The sequence below is a fragment of the Sphaerodactylus townsendi genome, linkage group LG02 (genome assembly GCF_021028975.2).
Source record: "Sphaerodactylus townsendi isolate TG3544 linkage group LG02, MPM_Stown_v2.3, whole genome shotgun sequence".
NCBI lineage: Eukaryota > Metazoa > Chordata > Lepidosauria > Squamata > Sphaerodactylidae > Sphaerodactylus > Sphaerodactylus townsendi.
The window spans coordinates 144,367,668-144,391,832 of record NC_059426.1 but is presented as its reverse complement, the minus strand read 5'-3'; the positions used below and the strand labels follow the sequence as shown (position 1 = coordinate 144,391,832).

The 24,165-nt window shown below is 42.0% G+C and overlaps 2 protein-coding genes across 6 annotated transcripts in view; both read right to left on the bottom strand.

The window, feature by feature from the left end:
* Positions 1–24,165, bottom strand: part of ADCK1 (aarF domain containing kinase 1) — a 144,493-nt gene that overhangs the window by 105,214 nt on the left and 15,114 nt on the right. The gene's annotated exons all lie outside the window — the stretch shown is intronic.
* LOC125425816 (60S ribosomal protein L23a-like) lies at positions 19,578–22,152 on the bottom strand. Its single transcript, XM_048483492.1, is given in 3 exon segments — positions 19,578–19,730; positions 19,842–20,303; positions 21,961–22,152. Coding segments are annotated over 3 exon segments (807 nt in total).

Here is a 24,165-nt window from a genome sequence, read left to right as displayed (position 1 = left end):
GCCTTAAGGAGTCATTTAAGAGTGCCCAATCCAACCTGACAAATCAGTTTTTTGAGGAAAAAGTAAAATCCCCTCGCAAAGCTATTAATTTTTCCTCCAAAGTGGCAACGAAAATAAGCCTGACAGGATTTCCTGAAGAGCTTTAGGTGTGTGTCTGCTGGTTTTGCCACTGTAGGCTGCCTTTGCCAGTGGTGGCATAGGGTGGTGATCTTCTCCCCAATACATGCCCATATAAGAAATCTTGCTGCGGTGAACACTGGCCTCCACTACGCAGCAAAGATTTGTGCCCAGGCACATACACGGCCACAGGCACATACAGACTGCACAGACATCCAGACTGAGCACTTGCATAGATGGAGTTTGCTGTTCCCATATTTAGCGTAAATTCATTTGTTATCTAGTAAAGTTCTACAAAACAGCTCATTCGCATCTCTGATCTATTGTTACTCTGTTAATTCATTACAATACAACACCATTCCTATGTATATCTGATGAAGCAAGGTCTGACTCCAGATAGCCTATACTCTGGAACATTTTGTTAGTCTGTGGCCGATTAGGGATGGGGCAGCTTATCTCCTCTCTGTCCTGTTGCGGCATCAGGCAAGCATCTGAAGTCCTCTTGCTTTCTGCAGGGGAAACCGACAGCAAGAGCTGCAGGCACACAGAACTTCCTTATACGTCGGCACAAGGAAGTTTGCCACACGCCACTTCCACTTCCCATGCACAGCAACTTCCTTGTACATCGGCACAAGGAAGTATGCCATGCTGGGGTTCAGTTGCCAGGATGCCATAATTGGCCTCTGTATAATCGGCCTTTAGGTGCACTGGATTTGAGTCTTGCTCAAAAAAAGAGAAGCACAAAAATGGAGAAGGGTTTAATGTTGACCAAAATACAAGATTAATTAAGAAACTTCCCTTTTCTTAGAGGTGTAGCCAACAGGGGACGGGGAGGTGCGTGTTGCACCGGGTGCACGCCTGCAGGGGGTGCCAAATATAAAAAATGTATTTTTAAAAATATTTTTGTGTTTTTACTTTGTCGGCCGGCAGGAGGCGCGGTTTTTAGACTAGTGGTACCAAAATTTCAGGTTATCATCAGATGACACTCCTGATGATATCAGCCAGGTTTGGTGAGGTTTGGTTCAGGGGGTCCAAAGTTATGGACCCCCAAAGGGATGCCCCCATCCCCCATTGTTTCCAATGGGAGCTAATAGTAGATGGGGCTTCCCTTTGAGGGTCCATAACTATGGACCCCCTGAACCAAACTTCACTAAACCTGGGTGGTATCATCAGGATAGTCTCTTGCTGATACCAGCCAGGTTTGGTGAAGTTTGGTTAGGGGGTCCAAAGTTATGGACCCCCAAAGGGGGTGCCCCTTCCCCAATTGTTTCCAATGGGAGCTAATAGTAGATAGGGCTTCCCTTTGAGGGTCCATAACTTTGGACTCCCTGAACCAAACTTCACTAGACCTGGGTAATATCATCAGGATAGTCTCCTGAAAGTAGCCTGAAATTTTGCTACTGCTAAATTAAACATTGCTCCCCTAACAGGCACCCTCAAATTGTCCCCAGATTCTGGTCCCTTCTGGGTGGATTTAAAGGGAGAATCTGGGCTCCCTAGATTTAAAAATAATTAAAGTATTGTCGAAGGCTTTCACAGATGATTCAACTGGTTGCTGTGGGTTTTCCGGCCATGTGGCCGTGGTCTGGTAGATCTTGTTCCTAATGTTTCACCTGCATCTGTGGTTGCCATCTAGAGAGATGTATCACAGAGAGAAGTCTGTTATAAGTCTGGACAAAGTGTATAACAAACTTCTCTCTGTGATACACCTCTGAAGATGCCAGCCACAGATGCAGGTGAAACATTAGGAACAAGATCTACCAGACCACAGTCACGCAGCCTGGAAAACACACAACAACCAATATTGAAAGTGATGCTGGTGGGGGGGGGGGTGAATCTACCCTGAAACAGCATCATTTTCAATGTTGTTTAAACTAGGGAGCCCAGATTCTCCCTTTAAGGTGGATTTAAAAGGAGAATCTGGGCTCTCTAGTCTAAACAACATTAAAAGTAATGCTGTTTCAGGGCGGATTCCACCCCTCCCCAAAACAGCATCACTTTCAATGTTGTTTCAACTAGGGAGCACAGATTTGTGAGTTGGAGCATGTGTTCAGATTTGTGAGTTGGGGCATGTTCTATAATGTGATTGTGACTTTGAGATGACATGGTGCAAAAAATTGTTCTTTCGTCATAGTGGGGGAGGGCGGCCTTTGGTCATGGGAAGGCCATTCATACGGGGGGGGTGCAAAACTCAGATTTTGCAATGGGCTCCATTTTCCCTAGCTACGCCTCTGGACAGCTGGATACTGTCTCAGATTCCAGGTAGTCTTGTAGCCTCTTACAGCATTGTTATAAATGTACAAGCCAGGATACATGTGTGCGCAGGGGTAAGCTGTAGTTCTGCCTTCTGCACCGTCAGTGCTACTTGATTATGGCTGGTAAAACTGCAATGCAGGCATATATAGTCGGGATGTATCAGACTGAGGAAAGATTATGGGAAACTCCAGATGGAGTCAAACACACTGGGATATCTGGCAGCCCAGTGGCAGATGGAATTCAGATCAGTAAAGACGTTTCTTTATAACACAGCAGCCGCTGGAGCAAAATAGGGTCTTGGGTATATTAAAACAAAAGGGCAGAAATGGAAATGTAGAATACATTACAAGGACAATGACACTGAAAAAAATGAGATGGAGTCACCAGCGTCAAAGCCAAAGAATAGAAAGCATTAGTCAGGCCCAAGAAATCACATGATTGACATAAAAGTTGTAATTTCTGTGGAACAACGAAAGAGAAGATCTGGTAGAATTGGACTCTTTTGATTTGCCTTCTGGTTTTGGAGCTGTGAAGATTCTCTGGCTTGCATTATTAAGCTTTCCTCCACAATTATTGAAACAAGAACTCTTTTTTTAAAAAAAAGAACGAAGTAGAATCATTACAAGAGACATGGCTTTTTACAGAACAAAAAGACAATTCCCATGAAATTCAAGTAAGTTTATTCCTTCTTGTCCCATAGGCATCTCTGGCACAGTACTACAGTTGGCACATGTGCTAGAAAACAAGTCTTTACAGTGCAATATCATTTTGATGACATAAGATGGCTAACAATGCCCTTCTGAGTTACACCATCCTAAATCCATTAAAAGCAATGGGCTTAGAAGGGTGTAACTGTGGTTAGGACAGCACTGTAATTTCTTACGGGAGTGAAGATCCAGAGAAGGTAAGCTTTCAGATCTATTCCCATGTCCATCTATGAGAATATTGTGCCTTGGGACATATTAATACTATCAGCTTATAGCAGCTTTATATAAGTTTACAGTCATAGCTTTTCCCAAAGAATCCTGGGAATTGTGGTTCAAGGATGCTCTGCATTCTTTAATAGTACATACACCTCACACAGAATTAAATCTTCTCAGTGTTCCCAGGAGCAAATGACTGTTAAATAAGTTAAAGCTTATGCGGTAAAAGCTGCTTCACACATCATTTTTTTACTCAAGATATTATCAGTATAGGAAAAAATACATGTAACAGTACACATCATCGAGTCTAAAAGCAGCAAAACGTGTTTATTTTGCAATTTCATAGGAAGTTGCTTCTCAGCAAAGATACTGAAGGGGACAATATAAACTGGAGCTCTGTTTTTTAAACATGGCACTGTTCAAAGTTGCTTTTCTAAATGGAGATCATATTTATATAGGAAAATAACCATCAAAGGGAGCTTTTATGTACATTTAAGCAACTTATATCCAACTAAACATGGCTCCCTGGGAAAGGACTGTAGTTCAGAGATAGAGCATCTGGGGTTTTTTTTGCATGCAAAAGGTCCCAGAATCAGTCTCTGGATTCTCCAGCTTAAAACATGTAGAAGATGATGTGAAAGGCCTATACCACCAGATTCCCTGGAGAGCCACTGGCAGTCGGAGTAGACGGTACCAACTTTGATGCAACAATGGCATTTTCATGTGGTCACTTCCCTATAGGCCTTCTCCATTTCCATTCACTCAAAAGGTAGCAGATTGCCACAAGTTATTTCTGGATTTAGAATAATCCAGGTGGCATGGGGTAAACTCTATTTGGCCATGAAATAACCCTGGAATGGGGACGGCCTCCTGGTAAACACAATATGGACGTGGTCCGCCCACCCTATCCTGCTGATCTGAAAGGGAAACCATTTCATTTGCCCATGGATCTGTTTTTGCAGCCCTCTAGAGAAAAAGGCAAGAAAAGTGTGCAGTTTTTAATTTAGTGTAGTATGCTCAGAATCACACAACAAACAGGGAGTTTTAGTTTCTTCTCTGGATTTGTTGGCACGATGGCTTGTCTTTTCTCCCTCAAGTCCTCTTGTGCGGATCTCATACAGAAAAAGAAAGTCCTTCCTCGCTGTGCAACGGACAGCTCATTGTGCAAGCTTTTGAGCTTGAAAGAGCACAATACCTCAGCTGCACGTACCCATCGACACTGCAATAAAACCCTGAAAAGGAGGCAAGGTAACCACCAGGGTCCGTGACAAAAGTCCACAGGAAACCTCAGCCCACCTTGCCATGTTCCCTTTCTCCCTTGCAGTTTGATGCACACACAGCTGGTGCTGATTTCCTGGCTCACGCTCCATCTTCATTTTGCTCCAAGCTTGGTCATTTGCGCTCTGATTATCTCTCATTACCAACGACCTTGCTGTAATGAGTTTTAATCTGCTTCGTATTAATTAGAAACATTTTCATTAGCCAACTCGATTTTGGGTAAATAGCTAATAGAAGTGTCTGGGCTGCGATTAGTTATCAATAGGGGCTGTTAAAGGGGAGGATCAAAATGTGCGCAGGGAGCAGCTGTTCCCTTTCTAAATACCGATGAGACACAATAGGCTCTTTGTACAAAGCTGCTATCGAAGCCACGCCTTTTTAACAAACCCCCCCACCCCCACATTTGGAGCACAATCCATTAGGCGGTTTTCTCACAAGTTCCCTTGAAATGAATGGGACCTGTTCAAAAGCACAGTAGTTTTCCTCTGTGCTCCTGAAAAGCTCCCATTCATTTCAATGGGACTTCAGTGGGTATATTTCCCAGTAGTTTATCTAATTTACAAACAGGCTGGAGTCAGAGGACACAAGTTATCCAGATTTTACTGAAACCAACTGGATTTGAGCATACATTTATCAGCCACTAAAATGCTAAATTGAGACTTGGAGATTTCAGATTAAATCTCACTTCAACCATCGCCTCAGGCCGCTTCACATATGTCTTTCTTTTTGGTTGGAAAAACCAGTAATTAAAAAGTCTTTTCATTTAGCAAAGTATTTGGAATTTCAGTCTTCTCTGTCCATAAAACCCAATACAAATAACACCATCCCCTTCAATCAGTAATTCTTAAAATGTTACTGGCTTGCAGACTAATATTGCATTTTCTTATTTATTTATCTATTTATTTCAAATTTTATATCCCACCTTTCCTTGTGGCTAGAGTCAGTTTCAACCAAAAACCTGCCTAGAAAAAGAGATGTGCATATTACAAGGAAAGCAAAAGTAGTGCCACACCGTTGGTATGCACCGTTAGGTTTCTGCATTTTCCACATCACCAACACATTTATCCATGAAGACATTACTATTCAAAGATTCTCCAATTATATTCTTTATGGTGGAGGAATAGAATTATGCTGTCCACATAGTAGCCTGTTTGGCAGTAAAAATGGTCACAGGTGAAAACTTCAAGATCCAATTTTTCAGTATTTTCCTTTATTATTTCAATAGTGGTCATCTGAATAATCTCAAAATACACTACATGTCACCGTTTAAAAAACATGATATGATATTTTATTTAAGATGGGGCCCAGAAGTTTTAGATCTCATTTCTTTGAACAGCAGGCAGCGAAGAAGAGTATGGGCTACAGTGTCCATGTCAGCTCGCTCGTATGAGCAGATTCTTTTTTCTTTAGGGATATTCCTATATCTGCCCTCCAAAAGTGCTGACGGCAATGAAGCGCATCTCGCTAATGTAAATTGCTCTTAAAGTTTGTTTTTCAATATTAAATAGATATGGCGCCGGGTGTTGAATATATCTGTGTGATGCTGCAAGTATGAAGCTGGGATAATCATTCAGATCATGCTGTCTATCTATATCTTGTACTCTTTGAGTATCTGTTTTGCAGTAATTGTATTTTGTTGTATTAGTGTGTGTAGTGATAATCCCATTTTGACAGCTTCTTGCTTAACTGTACACTTCCAACTAGGTTGAAAAAAATAATTGATAATAAGTGGCTTGAGACCTTTTTGGTTGCTGTGGGCCTTCAGCCAAAGATAAGCTGTTCGTAGAAAAATTCTATTTTCGATTCACACTTGTCCTGTCTCCAATCATTAAAAAGCACTATTAACTCATGGGGGGGGGGGGGGGTACTTGCAAAATGGCTCTTAAAATTTTTGTTTGGATTCATTCCAGGATTTTCATATTTGCTTTTGAGGAATTAGAGTAAATTCCAAAAGTAAGTTGGGGCAATATCTTTGCCTAGTACAATTTAAGTGCAGTTGGTAGGTAGAACCCTGCCTTTGATCGGAAAAAAATTAGTACAGCATGTGAGGTTCTCTCAACCCAATCTACAGGTAATTTTAGATGTTCTCCATTTGAGCCTGTTGACTTGTTCAATTTTATTTCCTTTCCTTCATACTCATTAAAACTGAGGGAATACAATTTGAGTAAAAAGTCAGCGTTATTCTTTTCCCGTGGTTATGAGTAGGGAGTATTTCTATTGTTTTCAAATCACAGCATATAGCTCTCCCTCTCAATAAATCTTTCAAATACCTTCCACCAGTGGAGGGATTCAGCAGGTTCGCACCAATTCAGCAGAACCAGTTGTTAAAATGGTGCTTGTAAACAACCAGTTGTTAAATTATTAGAATCCCGCCACCAGAACCAGTTGTTAAATTACTTGAATCCCAACATTGCTTTCCACCAATAGTTTATCAGTCCATTGTGGAGAGGAGGTTCTGCTATTCTTAAGTTCCAAACAGATCTTATTTGTTGCAAGCATTAGTTGTGAGGCTTTTTCAATTTCATTAAACGTCACTCTCTTTTCATCTGAAGTTGTCAGTTCCTGCCTCCTAATTGCATTTGGTTCTTCTGTTTTCAGAACTGAGTCTATTTTATGATTTAAAATGTGCATTTCTTTAAATATCTTCTCCACTGTTTCAGCTATAAGCAGGAGCAATTGGACATACCAAGCACTGGTTACTGCTGCATACTTGTTTGTGAGTAGCTCCTCCTCCACAATAGTAGTTCTATCTCCTGTATTTTTATTTTTGTTCATTTCTACAGGTGTTGGTTATAGCTATAAAGGGGAATTCTCTTCATCTCCCTCAGCCTGTAGTACTCCATAGCAATTTGTTGTCGGTATTTGTACTGAATAAAATTTGTCAACCTTCATCTGCTTGGCTTTAGGGGAGATACCTTCCTCATTATCTCTCCCATGTTTTTTACGACCCATAGTAGTTTAATTTGCTGTTTCTCCGTCTCCTCATAACATAACAGCCAAAAAGATAGCATATACCTTCACTCCCACTATATTTATGGCAATAGAGAAAAAATAAATTTGGTGCTTATCTGAGAAGACTGATGGAGAGCAAAAAAACAAACTGCCTCATGCAAACATGCCGAAACCTCAGCATTTCTCGCCTGTCTTACATTAAGCAAATATTCCCTTTGGATTGGATTCCCAGTTATGCGCTCATTTTGGCCTCTATGGATGTCACTGCGCTCTCAGGTCACAGTAACTCTGTGGTTTCCAAAAGCAAGCAAAGTGCAACTTTTCCTTTCCTTCACAGGGAAGGTGAAGAGAATTAGGATGCATTACGCTGCCTTCAGGATTTCCAGCTCCTCCTTACCTTCCCCCACTTACACATCAACTATTCTGGCCAGGATCAAAAGAGCTGTTTAAAAAAATTTTGCACTATAGGTCTACCAATAATGAAACAGACCTGTGAAATTGACGTGGTCTACTATATTATCAATAGACCCAAGCCAGCACCACCATCCAAAAAAAAAAATGGCAGGAAACCTCCCCAGGAAGCAGTAGGTGGGCAAAATGGTGGATTGGTGCAGCTAAGGACACTTTGCATCAGGAGGTTTCCCCTACAAACAGAAAACCACTCTGTGAAGCAAACAGCCATGCCACAAACAGTAAGTACACAAAGGGCCCATGTCTCTTTATGAAAGCCTTTCAAACATTTTGACATCCACATCCTCAAAGTTTCCTAAAATTTAATGTAAGTACTACATTTCATCCTGTCAGAAAGGATGGAACACAGAGGCTGTTTCCACACAGCACAATTATACCAGGTTTAAAGCAGGGTCTTACATATCGTGTCTAATTTATCCCTGTTTCTTCTTCCACACGGCTCCCCTGCTTCTTCCCACAAGCAGAGTTAGGACCGGGAGGAAATGCTCCTGTTTGTTCCACACAAGCACAGGACTTCTACTTTTGCTTTGGAAGCTTCTCTGACAATGCCTGGTGTCCCGCATTCTTGTTGGCTGTTGTTTTTGAGTGGCAGCTGCAAACATCTCTGAGCGTGCCCGATGTCCCGCATTTTGATTGGCTGCTACCTGGATGTGATGTGAATTGGCAGCCAATGCTATGACTGACTAAATATGTTGCCTGTAGGGAATATCATGCCAGCACGCTGGCTGACTCATTCTACACTAATCGAAGCTTTTGAACTATCTTGAAAGATTTTGTTTAAGGTGTTTTAGTGAGTGAAACTCTTCATCTGTTTATGTGTTTGCCTCCTTCTCTCTGTGATTGGCTGCTGTTTTTGAGTGGCAACTGCAAGCACCTCTGAGCGTGCTTGATGTCCCTGTTCTGATTGGCTGTTGTTTTTGAGTGGCAGCTTGAGTGAATGTCAGGCCAGGAGATCAGGCGGCTGAGTAGGAAAAATAAACCTCTCCTGCTCCTGATTGGTTTTTGCACGACAGCAGGCACAAGCAGGGTCACATTGGGTTTTTTTAAAAAAGAACCACCAAACTGGTGATTTTTGAAAATCCTGGGCTAAGGTAAATATCACGGGGCAACACTGGGGCAGGCCTGCGTTAGCACCGGGAACAATGCAGAATTCTCAGCTGCACAGGGATATTTTTCTTGCTTACCCCAGGATATTTTGGCCATGTGGAAACAGCCAGAGAATCTGCTGTAATTGTTATTTATTGTATGATTTGTGGTTTTAGATGTTGGAAGACACCCTGATCCTGTGAGGGGAATGGCAGCATACAAGTTAAATTATTATTGTTTGATTTCATAGCTGTCAGTTCTTTAGCTGGTTGTTGGCCTTTCATTACAATTCAAGCCTCACTTAGAGGCCTAGGAAGTTGTAATGTATCAGCGTAGCATTTGTGTGGATCCCAGCAGAGCTACCTTCTGAATCTGACAGATGTTAATTTTGTCGATTTGAAGATGTTTCAAATGCTGCCCTAGTGTTTTCGGAATGGCACGCATGGTGCTGATCTGTTGTTGTTGTTGTTGTTGTTGTTGTTGTTGTTGTTGTTGTTGTTGTTGTTGTTCGTGTCATCAAAAAAGTATCAACTGCTCTAAATCCAAGCCAAATTAATGGAACTCAGAGGATAGAGGACAGACCACAGGATCGTTTGCAAAATCTGTTATGGGCAACCCATTAATAATGATGCAAAAATGATTTCGAAATATGGGACCACCCTACATCAAGCTAGGAGGGAAGTAGGCAATGCTAGATGGCGAATCTAGCAATGAAATCACCGGAGGCCATTGCTCAGTTTAACGATACTGACAGTACAATCCTAAACAGAGTTATACATTTCTGAGACCATTGACTTCAAAGGGTGTAACTCTGCTCAAGACTGCACTGTGAAATTTTCCTACTACTTCATGTCAAGAAACCATTTTTTTTAAATCAAAGGGACTACCTTACCAAGATTAAATTTGAGCCAGTGCTTATCAGAACTGATATGGCAAGGTATGTAGAGAAGCTGCAGCAAAATCAAGCAAAGCATTTCAGACAGGTGGTCACAGTGACTGCAACTCTTGATTCATGATAACTCAAAACAATAACAAATTGGACACAGTGTCACTCAAATGCCAACTGGCAAAATTAATCCAACATATTTTACAACAATCAAAAGAATGGCCCAGGGAGTTAACACATAAGACCAGGGCCACTGGCATACTGCTAATCAAAAACTACGACAGGGAATCCAGAAAAGCAGGGCTTATTTTAAGCAAAACAAATTATGCAAATCACATTATGCAAATTTTCATGGACAATTTGATCTAACAAATCAAACACATTTATTTAACTGATTTACTGGAACACAAACTCAGCCTCCATTTCGCATCAGCAGAAGCAATATCAGTGAAGATGGAGATACCCAAGCCAGGTTGAAAACTTGACCCTTCATTCAAAATAGTCCTGTTTGTAGGGAATACTGGTCATTTGCTCCAAAGCATACCAAAGGGCCCTGGGCAGCGCTAAAATGTGATGAAACCTCCTCAGAAGATGTGCTTTTCTCTCATGGGCCCTGACTAGGGTCGCCAGCTCCAGGTTGAGAAATACTTGGAGATTTTGGTGGGCAGTCGGAGAAGGCAGGGGTTTGGAGAGAGGAGGGACTTCAATGGGATATAATACCATAGAGTATATCTTCCCAAGTGGTCATTTTCTCTGGGTAAGCTGATCTCTGTCACCAAGAGATCAGTTGTAATAGCAGGGAGATCTCCAACTACAACCTGGAGGTTAGCAATTCTAACCATGACAAGGCTCTAGCATCTAATGATTCTGTGAAGAAAGGCTGGGCCCATCATACAACAGCAAACTTTATCTAAGGAGCCAGTGGAAATGACGAGCTAGCAAAACCCCCACACTGACCTGTCTACCTCTAGAACCCGCACAATTTCCTCCAGGACCTCTACAGTGAAGATAGTCTTGGTCCAAGGACAAGCCAATACTGTGACCTGTGAATCTCTTTGTTGGGCAATAGCCCTGGACAGATGGTAGGACAGAGGAGCAAAATGCCAATGGGCAAAAGGGACCAGATGAGTAGTAGATGCATAAACAGTGTGGTGTAATGGTTAAGGTGTTGGACTGGGACCTGGGAAACCAAGGTTCAAATCTCTCCTCACGCTATGGAAGCTTGCTGGGTGACCTTCGGCCTGTCACACACTCTCATCCCTGACCCTGGCCAGTATTTAGATGGGAGACCTCCAAGGGATACCAGGGTTGTGACCAGAGGCAGGCAATGGCAAACTACCATCGAACCTTCCCTTACCTTGAAAGCATTACAGGATTGCCATAGGAGATGATGGCCCGAAAATCCTAGATTCAAGAAGTTAACTGAAAGGGGGGCAATTTCATCTCATTCGTCCTTCTCCCCAAGGCTTATTTCTTAAGACAGCATCTAACTGAGACTGAAACCCACCAATCCCTACCAAAATATCGTCTCCACTGGAGTCAGACAGATCTTGGCATGAGTAAAAATCAAGCAAGCAATTCAAGCATTGTCCCTTGGTTGAGAAATGAGTGAAATAATGGTCTTGAACACTTTTTACCTTCTTAAGATCACTCACAAATGTTCATGAAAAACAAATACCTTAATAAGCTAAGCCCCACACACTGCACATTTTTAATTCTGCTTTTATTGATCAGTCCCTCCAGCTGCTTGATCATTTACGTTGCTCTCCTCTGAGCGTCCTCTGATTTGTCAGTATTTTTGGTGGCATTTAATATGCTAATGAAGGAAGAGGGTGAAATGGGATGGATTGTGGTGCATCAATGAACACAGATGTCTAATCACTAAAAACTGGTTTCACCTAGAATTCTGAATGACCATACTTGGGCACCTGGGCAGTTTGCAGGCTCTCAACACTTCCTTTGCAGCTTGCGAGAAAACAGATTTTGCACAAGCAACGCTTACAGCCTGAGGCCCCAGTTATGGTTAATGCACAGCTAGAATGAGAATGAGAAAGCAGGATCTGGCACATTACATGTGGTTATTCCACTGAAGACTTTCCCATTCCACATAATGGACTGCATTATACACATCTTAAGCAAACAGAGGTGACGTGACTATCATTAAATTCAGTAGTTATCAGACAGTAATATGACTTGATTGTATACCTTATTTTATTTTCCATAGCCAAGTTGACCACAGCATGGCAATAAGAAAACTGTAAATTCTGTAAACATGCACACATTTCCTGATACTACCTCAAGAAAGTAACTGCATAACTCAGGTGCAAGCTATCCAGAATGCTACAGACGGCTTTGTAAATGGGTAGTGCTCCATCCCTTCGTCAATGTACTTGATATTGATGACCTCCAGCAGTTAGCTCTTTTCAGACCCACACAAAATGAAAGCCAAAAAAACCTACTCAAGCAGGTGCCATTATCTGAAGGAACAGAAACACATAGCCCATCCAGCAGCACCGCCACTACCAAAAAAGACACCTTTTCCATCCATTACTGCAGCAGTATGGGGATTGAACACGGGCTTTCCAGATGCTAGAACAATGCTCTCCACCCTCCATAACACACTAGCTTAAACATGATGCTAGGTATGCACACACAGGAAAGGTATCTGTGTATCGTTCCACATATTTGGTGTCTTATTAAAAACACATCAACTGGTCCACTAGCACCATATTGGAATGGCAGTGCAAAACAATAATATGCTACAGATCCCTGAGTACTTAACTGAGTACTTAAGGAGCCAGCATGGCGTGGTTAAGAGTAGGTGGATTATAATCTGGAGAACCAGGTTTGATTCCCCATTCCTCCACCTGGCAGAGGCTTATCTGGCGAACCAGATGTGCTTCCACACTCCTACATTCCTGCTGGGTGACCTTGGGTTAGTAACAGTTCTTTGGAACTCTCTCAGCCCCACCTACCTCACAAGATGTCTGTTGTGGGGAGAGGAAGGGAAAGGAGCTTGTAAGTTACCATGAGTCTCCTAACAGGAGAGAAAGATGGGGTATAAATCCAAACTACTACTACTACTACTACTACTACTACTACTACTACTACTACTACTACTACTACTACTCTTCTTCGAAGTCTATTCCTTCCTTAAGGGTACATCAGGCCTATAACTGACTCTAGTCAAGACCAACCTGAGTCTTGTAATTACGACCCACAAAGAAGGCACTTATTCTCTAAGGTGGTTAGCATCTTCCTGTTCAACAGCCCATAAAGCCAGAGTGGCTAGTACACGTGGAAGGAAAACTTACTCTCTTTTCAGATGACAGACAAAGGCCAATGCAGATATAACAATAGTTATTCACATGAATGTTTGTGCCTGTCCCCTAGCTCACACTCCCAAACATATTGTATATAAATGATCCAAGCACCTGGCAAGCAGCAGTCTCTGGTTGATTCCCCACCCACCATTAGATGCGCGCTCCTCATGGCAAATACCCCAGGGTCCTGCAGCACTCCCCACTACACCAGCAGTGACAACGCGGCGACAATGCAGTCACCCCGATTCTGCCGCTCCTCCCACCCCTCAGCACACGTCATTTCGGATCCTGGTCGGAAGTACACCTTTTTGAAACCGCGCACCGAACACGGAGCAGGGGTCCCCTCCACTTTCACTTTTGAAGTGGGGAAAAGCCCTCTGTGATTAAAAAAAACCACTTGCATTTATTATTAGCAATATAATCCCAAACAGAGATATATACCTAGGATTGTCAGGTCTGCCAGATTAGTGGGAGCTCTCTCTCTCTCTCTCTCTCTCTCTCTCTCTCTCTCTCTCTCTCTCTCAGAGTCCTCTTCCCACTCTATTGCTCAGTGGGCCAGTATTCAGAGAAAGTCACTTGGGTTACATCACTTCTGACACAACCTGGAAGTGACATCACCACATAGAGGCAATGCTCTAGCATTCAGCCTAAACTATGCTGTTGAACCATAGTGAAAGCTAGAGTGTCATCCCTACACAATGACATCACTTCCAGGTTGTACTGGAAGTAATATCACCGTGGCATCAACAACATTGCGAAAGAAGCTTCCCACCCCTGCACCAGTAACTCTCTCTGGCTGATTTGTAAACCAACAGGTTGTAACTTCTGTTTAGGACTGTGCAGTGATAGCAATACCATCTATTCCACTTTTGCATTTATAGCTTCATATTTTTGATGAGGCCAGACACAGTATTTCAGAAAGCTGAGCTAAAAGAAGGCCCTTGCAGGGTTATCCAGGCAACACTGATTCCTTACCAAATTTCAGTTCACGTTGCAGCTATGCCACTGATCTGCATTTAAACATCTGATGGTTGTGGCAGAAGTCCAACATACTGGATAAACAGAAATGATATACAGATCACCAGCTTCCTGCCAGATACAATTTAAGTCACATTCAAATCCATGTCTGAGCAGCAGCAGAAGCTTCAGCAGGCCAGCTAGGTCTCCATAAAAGCCTTTAACTATAATCTGGCAGTTGCCATGGAAGCCAAAAGATGTTATTTCCTTTAAGATTTCTAACTCTCATGGTTGAGGGGGAAATGAAATCCTTCAAAATACCTCGGCAATTTCTGTAAAATGAGGGGGGGGGGGTCATGGGTTGGAGTCACAATATCCATCCAAGTCTTGCTTCATTGGAGGGATTCTGAGCAGAAGAGAGTCAATGGACTCCTTGAATGGAATGTTGCCATTGGACCCAACCCATATTTTATAAAATGAGACAAAAGTGTGGAAAACTTCTCCCATAAGCTTTTAACTCAGTGCATGGTACAGCTTCTATTAAGAACAAGATTGGACCTACTATGACTGTTATACTTAATTTGGCAATTTGCTGCTGTGCCAAGATAGGACACCTTAAATGAGGTAGCTGAGATGAGAAGTGTGATTCCCCTCACACAATTGTGCAACCCCCATCAAGCCTGCCAAAAAATTGCAGAAGGCAGGAAAGAATCTCTTCCATCGGCCTATTAATCTGCCATAACAAGAGTCTTCATAATTAATTTGTCCTTTACATTTTCCTTGCAATGGCAGCAAGAAAATACTTGAGGGATGGCAATTACCTCAGATGTCAAAATGATGAGGAAAACAAATGTTCAACCATCAACAAAAATATCAACACCTTCACTACTTCTCTTTCCCTAGCACGGGTGACAGAGCTGCATACTAGAATTAGGGTGCAATTAATTCTAAGGCATGTTGTGATTGAAACTACATTTTCTGTTTGAAGATAAACATTTTAAAGCATTCTAGGTGAGGTGGGTGGGATATCTGTTATCGACAGGAAGGGGAGGCAGATCTGTTCAGGAGTGGCCCAATCCATGCATTGCTTCTTCTTTAACAACATGTACGTCCCACAAGTTCCATGCAGTCAACAGTTTATATATTTAAGGATTTTTCATCAACTGCACATGTATTCCACAACTGTCCCTCTTTAAAAGCAAGTTAAGGAGGAATGAAGTTTCTTGCTGCACAGCAAAGCAGTGAGTTTGGGTTTAATGAATGTCCCACAAGTACCCATTCCTGATACTCCCTTATAATACTGATCCATTTCGTTGTCCCTTGACTGGCAGGAGCTCTCCAGGGTCTCAGGCACAGAATGGACTCCTCCAACACATCTTAAGAGATGCGAGGGACTGAACCTGGGTCCTTCTGTATGCAAAGCTGGCTTTCTGCCACTGAGCTATAACTCCATCCCAGTTGTTGTTGTTTTCCAAAACTGCAGCCTCTCTTTCCTCCCTAGGGCATGGGATTGTCTGGGAATTAAACACAGGAACTCCTGTACCCTTCTTCACCTGACTCTGTGGGTCCTTCCATTGCAACATATCTTCTTACACCTCCTTTAAGCTATTCATTATATCCTTTTGCACTAGTGACAATTGCAGCAAATTTGGTTTTTTTAGATTCTCTTCAATGTTGTTCTCCCCTGACATATTGCTTTCAAACAATTTTGAGCAATAGTTTAAAAATGCATTCCTAGTAGTTTTCTTATTTGACGTAATATTTCTTTTCCATTGTATTTTTGCAACAAATCTGCTTTCTTTTTACTTCCTTAATTTTACAGCTAATATTTTCCCTGGTTTGTTGGCCCATTCAAAAGTCTTTTGTTTAGCAAAATTCAGGTTGGATTCAATTTCTTTTAACATCAGCACTGATGTTGTAAAATCTTAATACTGTGCACAATTTCTTTCTTATTCATATATAGCTTTAGTATCTTTTTAAAATATCTTTTTTGCTAAGTCCAGTACATTTTGTATTTTTTGTTGTGCCAGTTTTTTATTTCGTGTATTTTGTTGTATTAAAAATCCCCTCATAAATGCTTTACTGGCATCCCATACTACATTTAAGTCTGTTCGTTTATTCAAATTTAGTTCAAAAAATTGGTGTAGTTTCTTTTTTCCCTTTTTAACAGTCTCTACTTTTTTCAGTAATGCCTCATTTTCAGTAATGCCTCCACCTAAATACAAAACTCTTTCATTTCCATGTGCATACTACTGCACTGTGGTCAGAAAAGGTTTTAGGGCAAACATCCATCTTTTGTATATTTAACCCTACAGGATTTGTAGTCCAAACCATATCAATTCTTGAATGGGATTTGTGTCTTTCAGAGTAAAAAGTATATTCCTTGGCATTACCATTTTTAAGCCTCGATAGATCTTGCAAATTTAAGTTCTCTACCAAATCAAAAAAACTTTTAGGAAGCTTACCTTCCATAGTTCTGGTAGCACTTTCAGATCTCCTGTCTAACTGAATCAAGATAACTCCATTATTGTCTCCCATTAACACAATGTTTTCACAGGTAAGTTATAATAGTCTTATTCTATTCTTTGTAAATCTATAGTGGGTTTTTTTTTCATTTGGGGCATACATGCCTTCTTGAACAGTTTTAAATCCTGCAATTGTAACCTCCAACAACAACCTAATCATATTGTCTTTGAATAACAATTCTGGTTCAAATTGGGGTTTTATATTTAAAGAAACACTTTTCTCTTTTGCTTAATATTCACAGAAATAAATACTTGGCCCAAAAATGTATTGATCAGGTATTTCTTGTTTTGTTTTTTTAATGTGTGTCTCTTATAAGCATACTATATCCAATGTTTGCTTTTTTAAAAAAAAATGAAAACTCATTAGCAAAACTCCATTAACATTCCAAGACAAAATTTTGAAAGCCTTCGACAATACATTCCAAGACAACATTTTGTAATCCATCGTATCTATTTTTCTTGTGACATGTCAGTCTTTTTTTATATATGAAAAGGTCAGGCCAAGTTTCAACAATGGAGTAGAAGCTATAAAGCAAGTAGTTGAATAAAACTCCGGGACCAGATGGATTACCAGAGTCTTATTATAAAGTGTTTGCAGATATATTAATGGAACCACTCCTGGCAATGATGAATGGAATTTTACAAAAAGGGAAGTTACTAGACACATGGAGAGATCAAAAATCACAAATAAAATTAACTCCGGTATCTGGATTTGTGGTGATTAAAAAAATCAAATATTTGGGAGTGTGGCTGATCAACAAAAATTGCTGGAGTTCCCCGGTCATCTCCCATCCAAGCTCTAACCAGGGCTGACCCTGCTTGGCTTCTAAGATTGGACTAGCCTGATACTCCTGTTCAAACATGATAGTCCAGATCTATGGAAATATGTGTGCTCGTGGCTGGCCATCATACTGAGTCAATCGGACAAGCAATTCAGGTATCCAAGAAAAGGCTACTGCCAAAGCTATCACTGAGTCCTGTGCTATATTTATTTGCCCAGATTAAATCAGCAGTTGCAGTAGTTCAGAGGTGATGATCGTACCACCCAGCCTGCAACCCCCATTGACAGCAATGCAGAAAACTCAATGCAGAACAAAGATTCTTGGGCAAATTTCAGGATGTTCTTGCAGGGAGGGCATTCTTGGATGTATCAGCACCTAAATTTCAGGGTATCATCTGGAGACTGTCATGATGGCAACCCCAAGGTTTGGTGCATTTTGGTTCAGGGGGTCCAAAGTTATGGACCCTCAAAAGGGTAGCTCCCTTCTCCTTAGCAAAGAATGTGGGATGGGGTACCCCCTTTGAGGGTCCATAACTTTGGACCCCCTAAACCAAACTGCACCAAATGTGGGGGGTCCCATTAGGACAGTTTCCAGATGATACCCTGACATTTTAGTGCTGATATGTCTAAAAGTGCACCCCCTGCATGCAACAATGTCCTGGTGCAAAAAAATTTTGGTTGTGGTGGAGTGGCCGACCATGGGGGTGGGGGGGTGGGGATCCAACTCAGGTTTTGCCCAGGGCTACAGTTTGCCTCGTTACGCCCCTGACTGCAGCCAACTTAGAAGAGTGTAACTCTGTTTAACACTGCAGTGTTAGTCATGATTTTTAAGGCTAGCTCAGATAACCTCAAGGATGCTGTTTGAAAATTCTGTCCTTTCACAGCTACCTGCCAATCATCAGCTAGTCACCTAAAGCTGCTACCAGGTACAGAATTAAGTCTTTATATTATGAACTGTCTTGCAAACTGTGCTTTGAGCATATGTAGTAGCATATATAGAGCATATATAGTAGCATACGCAACGTTTAATTCTGAATGCAGCAGAAACTGCTTGGTTATGGGAAAGAGAGCCAGCATTTTCTGCTCCTTAGATGCCACATATTCAATGTCTTTCAAAACAGCTCATTTAATATATGAATCAGCCCAATAGTTGTGTGAATTGCTCCTTAGATCCCTTCCCAATCTGAAGAAGAATCCACAAGCCAATACAGATTGCAGTTATCCCATTGACATTGACAGAGTAAAGTAAAATGAAGATGTTGGCTTGACAGGTAAGCTAATTGTGCATTGGCCTCAAGCAAACTCCTTCTCAGATACACTTTAGGGAGATTTTGATAAGGTCACTGATTTAGCAGAGAAAGCCTACAGGGTTTATACTAAGTCTGTTCCTCAGTCTTTGGGAAAATGCTTTCCATGATCCAGTACTATCTTGCAATAATAGGTATGATATTCGTCTGCCATCCAGTATCTTTTACCTCATGTTCCAGGGAGAATCAATTCATTTCTCTCCTCAAAGGTCTCATTTGAATGCAGTTTTTTCCTCATCTATGAACCCAGCGAGAACATGTAACTGTTGTCAAATGAAAAGCCTAATTCTCTGTCAACATTTAGCCATTTAGTTGGTGTGGTTGGCAGGGCTGGTTTTTACTGGATTTGGTATTTATTCATTTCCTGTGAGCTGCCTTGCATAGGAGAATTGTTACAAACAACAAAAGGGAGAAAGGGGATGCCAGTTTAAATCTAGTAATCAACAGAGAAGCACCCATAACAAAGAAAAGTAAGCTATTACAATGTACAAAAATTAAATAAGTATTATTGCACTGAAATTGTATAACTGTAATTGAGGGCTGTACATGAAGAATAACTCACCCCCCCCCCCTTATTTTGCAACTTTCACTTTAAAAATTCTGTTAAGTGTGTTTCCTAAACATACCACTGCTGTAAGTGGTTTGGTTCATGAGATTGGTCTGATTATTTTTGTCAAGTGATAATTACAGAAATGTTTAGGGTGCTCTGCAAGGCTTACATATTTACCAAAACGTTTAATGGAGTAAAGGTTGCAGGATTGGGGGGGATTGGTAGTAATAAGTGTTTACTGTGCAATTCTATTGTACAGTTCTGGCAATACTTTGCTTTGATGATCCCAATCTTGTTGGCAACATCTAGTGCAGGGATCTGCAACCTGCGGCTCTCCAGATGTGCGTTGGCCATGCTGGCAGGGGCTGATGGGAATTGTGGTCCATGAATATCTGAAGAGCTGCAGGTTGCAGACCCTTTATCTAGCGCATCATAATCTGAAGCAAGATGGACATAAGCTTTTTTCTCACCATCAGGCCAAATCAGCGTGTTGACCTTGGTCATGTCAATGTCATACAATTTCTTGACTGTCTGCTTGATCTGGTTCTTATTTGCTTTTATGTCCTCAATGAAGACCAGCATGTTATTGTCCACTGTCTTCTTCATGGCCGATTCTGTAGTCAGTGGGAATTTAATGATAGCATTGTGTTCCAGCTTGCTCCTTCTTGGTGCACTCTTCCGCAGATACTTGGGCTGTTTCCATTACTGCCAAGTTTTGGGCCTCCAGAAAGTGGGTGACGTTCTAATCTTCTTCTTTGTGTGACGATGGATATCTTTCAAGAGGGCCCTTTTAGCCTTCAGGGCTCTGGACTTCGCCTCAGTCTTAACTGGGGCAGCCTTCTTCTTGGCAGTGCCATCTTGGGGAGGCAAAAAAAGCCTGCAGGGGTTTTGCTGTATTAGGTTTTATTAGGTTGACTGGGGAAAAATTGGGATTGCTATTTGATGTTTTAATTGTATTCTAAGCCAACCTGAGCCTTGGAAGAAGGTGGCATACAGATGGTATAATAAATAATTAAATAAATGAACGGTACTTTTGCCCTATATACTATAGGCAGGGCATGAAAAATATTAGGAACAGAAGGCTCTCAGAAATGTTTAGGTGGTAGACAGGGCAGTTTGGGAAGAACATTACTGCCAGTTGTCAATCTGAGCTGAGCTTTTGTTTGCTCTTCCTGGTTCCAGGTATAAAGTTGGTATGGCCAGAAATTTAAAAAGCTGGAGTCAGTCTCTCTCTCTCTCCATTTTCAGGAACTCTGACTTAAGAGACTAAAAGGGAGAGCCTTTAGGACTTTCATCTCTGCAAGTTGTGAGCAGAATCTAGATTGCATTTTCAAGAGGTCCAAGCATCAATAGTGCAAGCAACTTCCCACAAAGCCATCTTTTAGAAAGGAAGGTATCAAACCATAGGCACTGGTAGGTAACACTGGCAGAGACCTATGTGTGAAGCAGCTTGCATTTACAACAACCATTTGAATAGGCCAAAATTTTCCCAGCAGTGGACAGACTGAAAATGGTAGCGACACTAGATAGTCTCTGCTGCAGACCATGCTTCCTCTTTCACTAAAACTTCAGCTTGCACAAGACCAAAGGTTTTCAGTGGACCATTCATTAAGCAAAGGTTTCAGTGGAAGGGAAATGCACTCTGTGGCAGTGTATGAATGAAACTTGCTTGTTGGATCCAAGAAAAAGTCTTTTTTAATGTACATGTGGTACTGGTTATCCCAGCATTTTTTCCCAAGGTAGAAACCACACAGCACTGCACTTCTGCAGTGCAAATCCAGTGTAGTGTAATGGTAAGAGTACCAGGATCTGAAAGATCCAGGTTCAAATCTCCACTGTGCCATGGAACCTTGCAGGGTGAACATGGCCAGTCACACATACTCAGGCCCCTTCTGCACATGCAGAATAATGCACTTTCAATCCACTTTCACAATTGTTTGCAAGTGGATTTTGCTATTCCTCACAGTAAAATCCAGCTGCAAAGTGCATTGACAGTGGATTGAAAGTGTATTATGCATGTGCGGAAGGGACCTCAGCCTAACCTACCTTACTGGGTTGCTGAGAGAATAAAATGTGGAAGGGAGAACTATTTACACTACCCTCAGCAACTGGGAAGAAGGATGGGATAAACATGTAATAAGATGGACATATCTTGAAAGACCACGCATGTATACTGCCCTCCAGTGTCAGAGTTCCTAGGAAGTCACCAACCATCTCCCAATGGGATATCAGATGACTAGTGATGGATTAGGAAAAGTATAAGAACAACACTAACTTGGGGGGGTTGTGTTTTGTCTTGCAGGTAGCCTTTAAAGTGATAAACCTACTAGGTGTAACTTAGACCCAATAACAAAGGAACAGCCCCACCTGGAGGTGGTCAGTGGGAATCCCTACAAAATGACGTTCTTAACTACTCCAGAATAAGGGAAGCTGATTCCAACTATCCTTAGAATTACACAAGAAGCATTTTAAAACTTATTAAAAGCCGGCAACTGCATGCAAGAACATGACGTACACAGCACTGGCCACATAATGTACCACTTCTTACTTCCAAAATACATCTCACAGCAGAACAATCTATTCGCTCAGACAAAATCACTGCTACTCCTGCTATCTGAACAGACTTGAGATTCTGCAGCTTTGACAACATAATCTCACGCACAGTTACATGCTTCCAAGCTCCCTGACTGCATAGGATTTCACTGCCAGATCTCACTCCACAACAGCAGTAACAGACCATTTCTCGGGGGAATTGATATAAAGGAAAAGGGAACAAGGTAATATATCCCTATTCCTTTTTCAAAACACTGCTTTCTCCACATTAAAAAGTAATTCTTTTTCTGAAGTAACATTTGGAGGAAACAAAGGGCCTTTCCCCACTTACCGTAAGCCCCGCGCTACTTGAGGAGAGTAGCGCGGGGTTCCTCCTCCCTCCCCACAACAGGGGCGGCCAATGCGCGGTCTTACGCCCCGACCGCTAAGTCAGCTGTCGCGCTTGCTGCTCTAGCATCAGCGCGACATCCCCAGGTACGCTCTTCCGAACGGCGCACTTTTGAGGACCCCGCGACAGAGCGGCCAGTGTCGTGGAAGAACACGCCTCCCGAAGGGGCGCGCGCCTGGGATGCCGCGCACTGAGAGCAGCGCGCGGCATAGGGGGGATGGAAGGGAGTGGGGAAAGGCCCAAAGCTGCATGCCACACCCATACACTTACTGCATTTTTTTGCTGATTGAATGGGAATTTGAAAAAGCAGTGGCAATTTCTTGATGCAGGCTTGGGGGGGTAGGGATTCTGTCTATGATAAAAATAAACAAACAAACTCAAGATAACTCATATTATAGTGTTCCCCATTACTCGGCAAGGGTGTGAAAGCTGGATGACAAAGAAAGCTAACAGGAAGAGTCCCACACTCTACACCACTGGTTGCCTTTATTGCCTTGAAGGAGCCTTATGAAATCAGGAAAACCTTGAGCCCCTGTTGTGTCTGAGAAATACGCAAAGGTGCTTTCATTCCTAGGGTTGGAGCCAGAACTTCGTGTTAGAGCATCTGATAGCATGCAAGATGGTGCTGGGTTCTGTCCCGGCCATATCCATCCAAAAAGATTCAGGCAAGAGGTAATGTGAAAGTCCTTTGTCTGGAGAAACTGCTGCTAGAACAAACAACACTGACCACAACAGTTTTAGGAACAGACACTTTGTTTCTCCTAATTCTTAGCTCATGCTTTATAAATGGTCTCACTCAGATGTTAATATAAGCTAAAAAGAGAGAACCAAACTGGCTTTAGGACACACACGCGCATCCCGGGCACCACTATTCCTGCTGCCTTGAAGCTAATGGCTCAGATACAATCCACCGAAAACAAAAAGAAGACTCTGCATCTCAGAAGCCCTGCCCTGCCAAATGGCTTTTCCCTGACAAAGCAATTGGAAGACCAACAGAGTTAACTGAGGAAAGAAGATTGCTTTTATTTCTAGAGACACCACGGAAGCAAGATGTGCTTCCATTTCCATATGGAGAAAAATGAGTACCCCCACCCCACCCCAATTTGCTATATATAAAGAGATGCCAGGAACTGCCTGGCTGTGCACATTAGTAGCACGAGTAGTTCACACATGGGAGGAAAAACAAAGCAGGATTAAAGATGTTCCCTTGAAGCTAAAGGAGGAACCTGCCTAAGAGCCCACAGGGAACCCATTCCCTGCTTAATCTGCTTTGTATGTAATTGTTTCCTAATGACTATGTCCTTGTTTGGTCCCAGCAGGCTCAGGGACTGGGGCTGCCACAGAGCTTTCCTATCTCCCAACTACCATCACGGGTATTCTCTTAGGCAATGCTGCTCTCTAATTGCTGGGCACTGTCTCTGTTTACAGCAAACTCTCTCTAGAGACGAAGCAACAGTTAAGAAGGAGGAGGGTACCTGTCAGTAAAAAAAAGATGACAGACATTTCTCTCAGTTGGTAGCTCACAGAGTTCCATCTCTCAGATCTGGAACAAATATTGTATCTCAGCATGACTTTCAAAAAGAAAGGGGAAACTAGCGTTAGAAATACCAGAGAGGCAGCTGTGTTTATTTTATTTATTTATTTAGATATGCGTATCCCACTTTTCTCCCCAACGGGGGCTCAAGGCAGCTTACAACCATTCTCCCTTTCTCAAACGATAGCTACACTCATCTAAGCACAACCTCCGGATGGTACTGCCCTGCAAATAGGTAAGATTGGCAACTTCCTGTTCATTGGAGTTAACAACTTCCA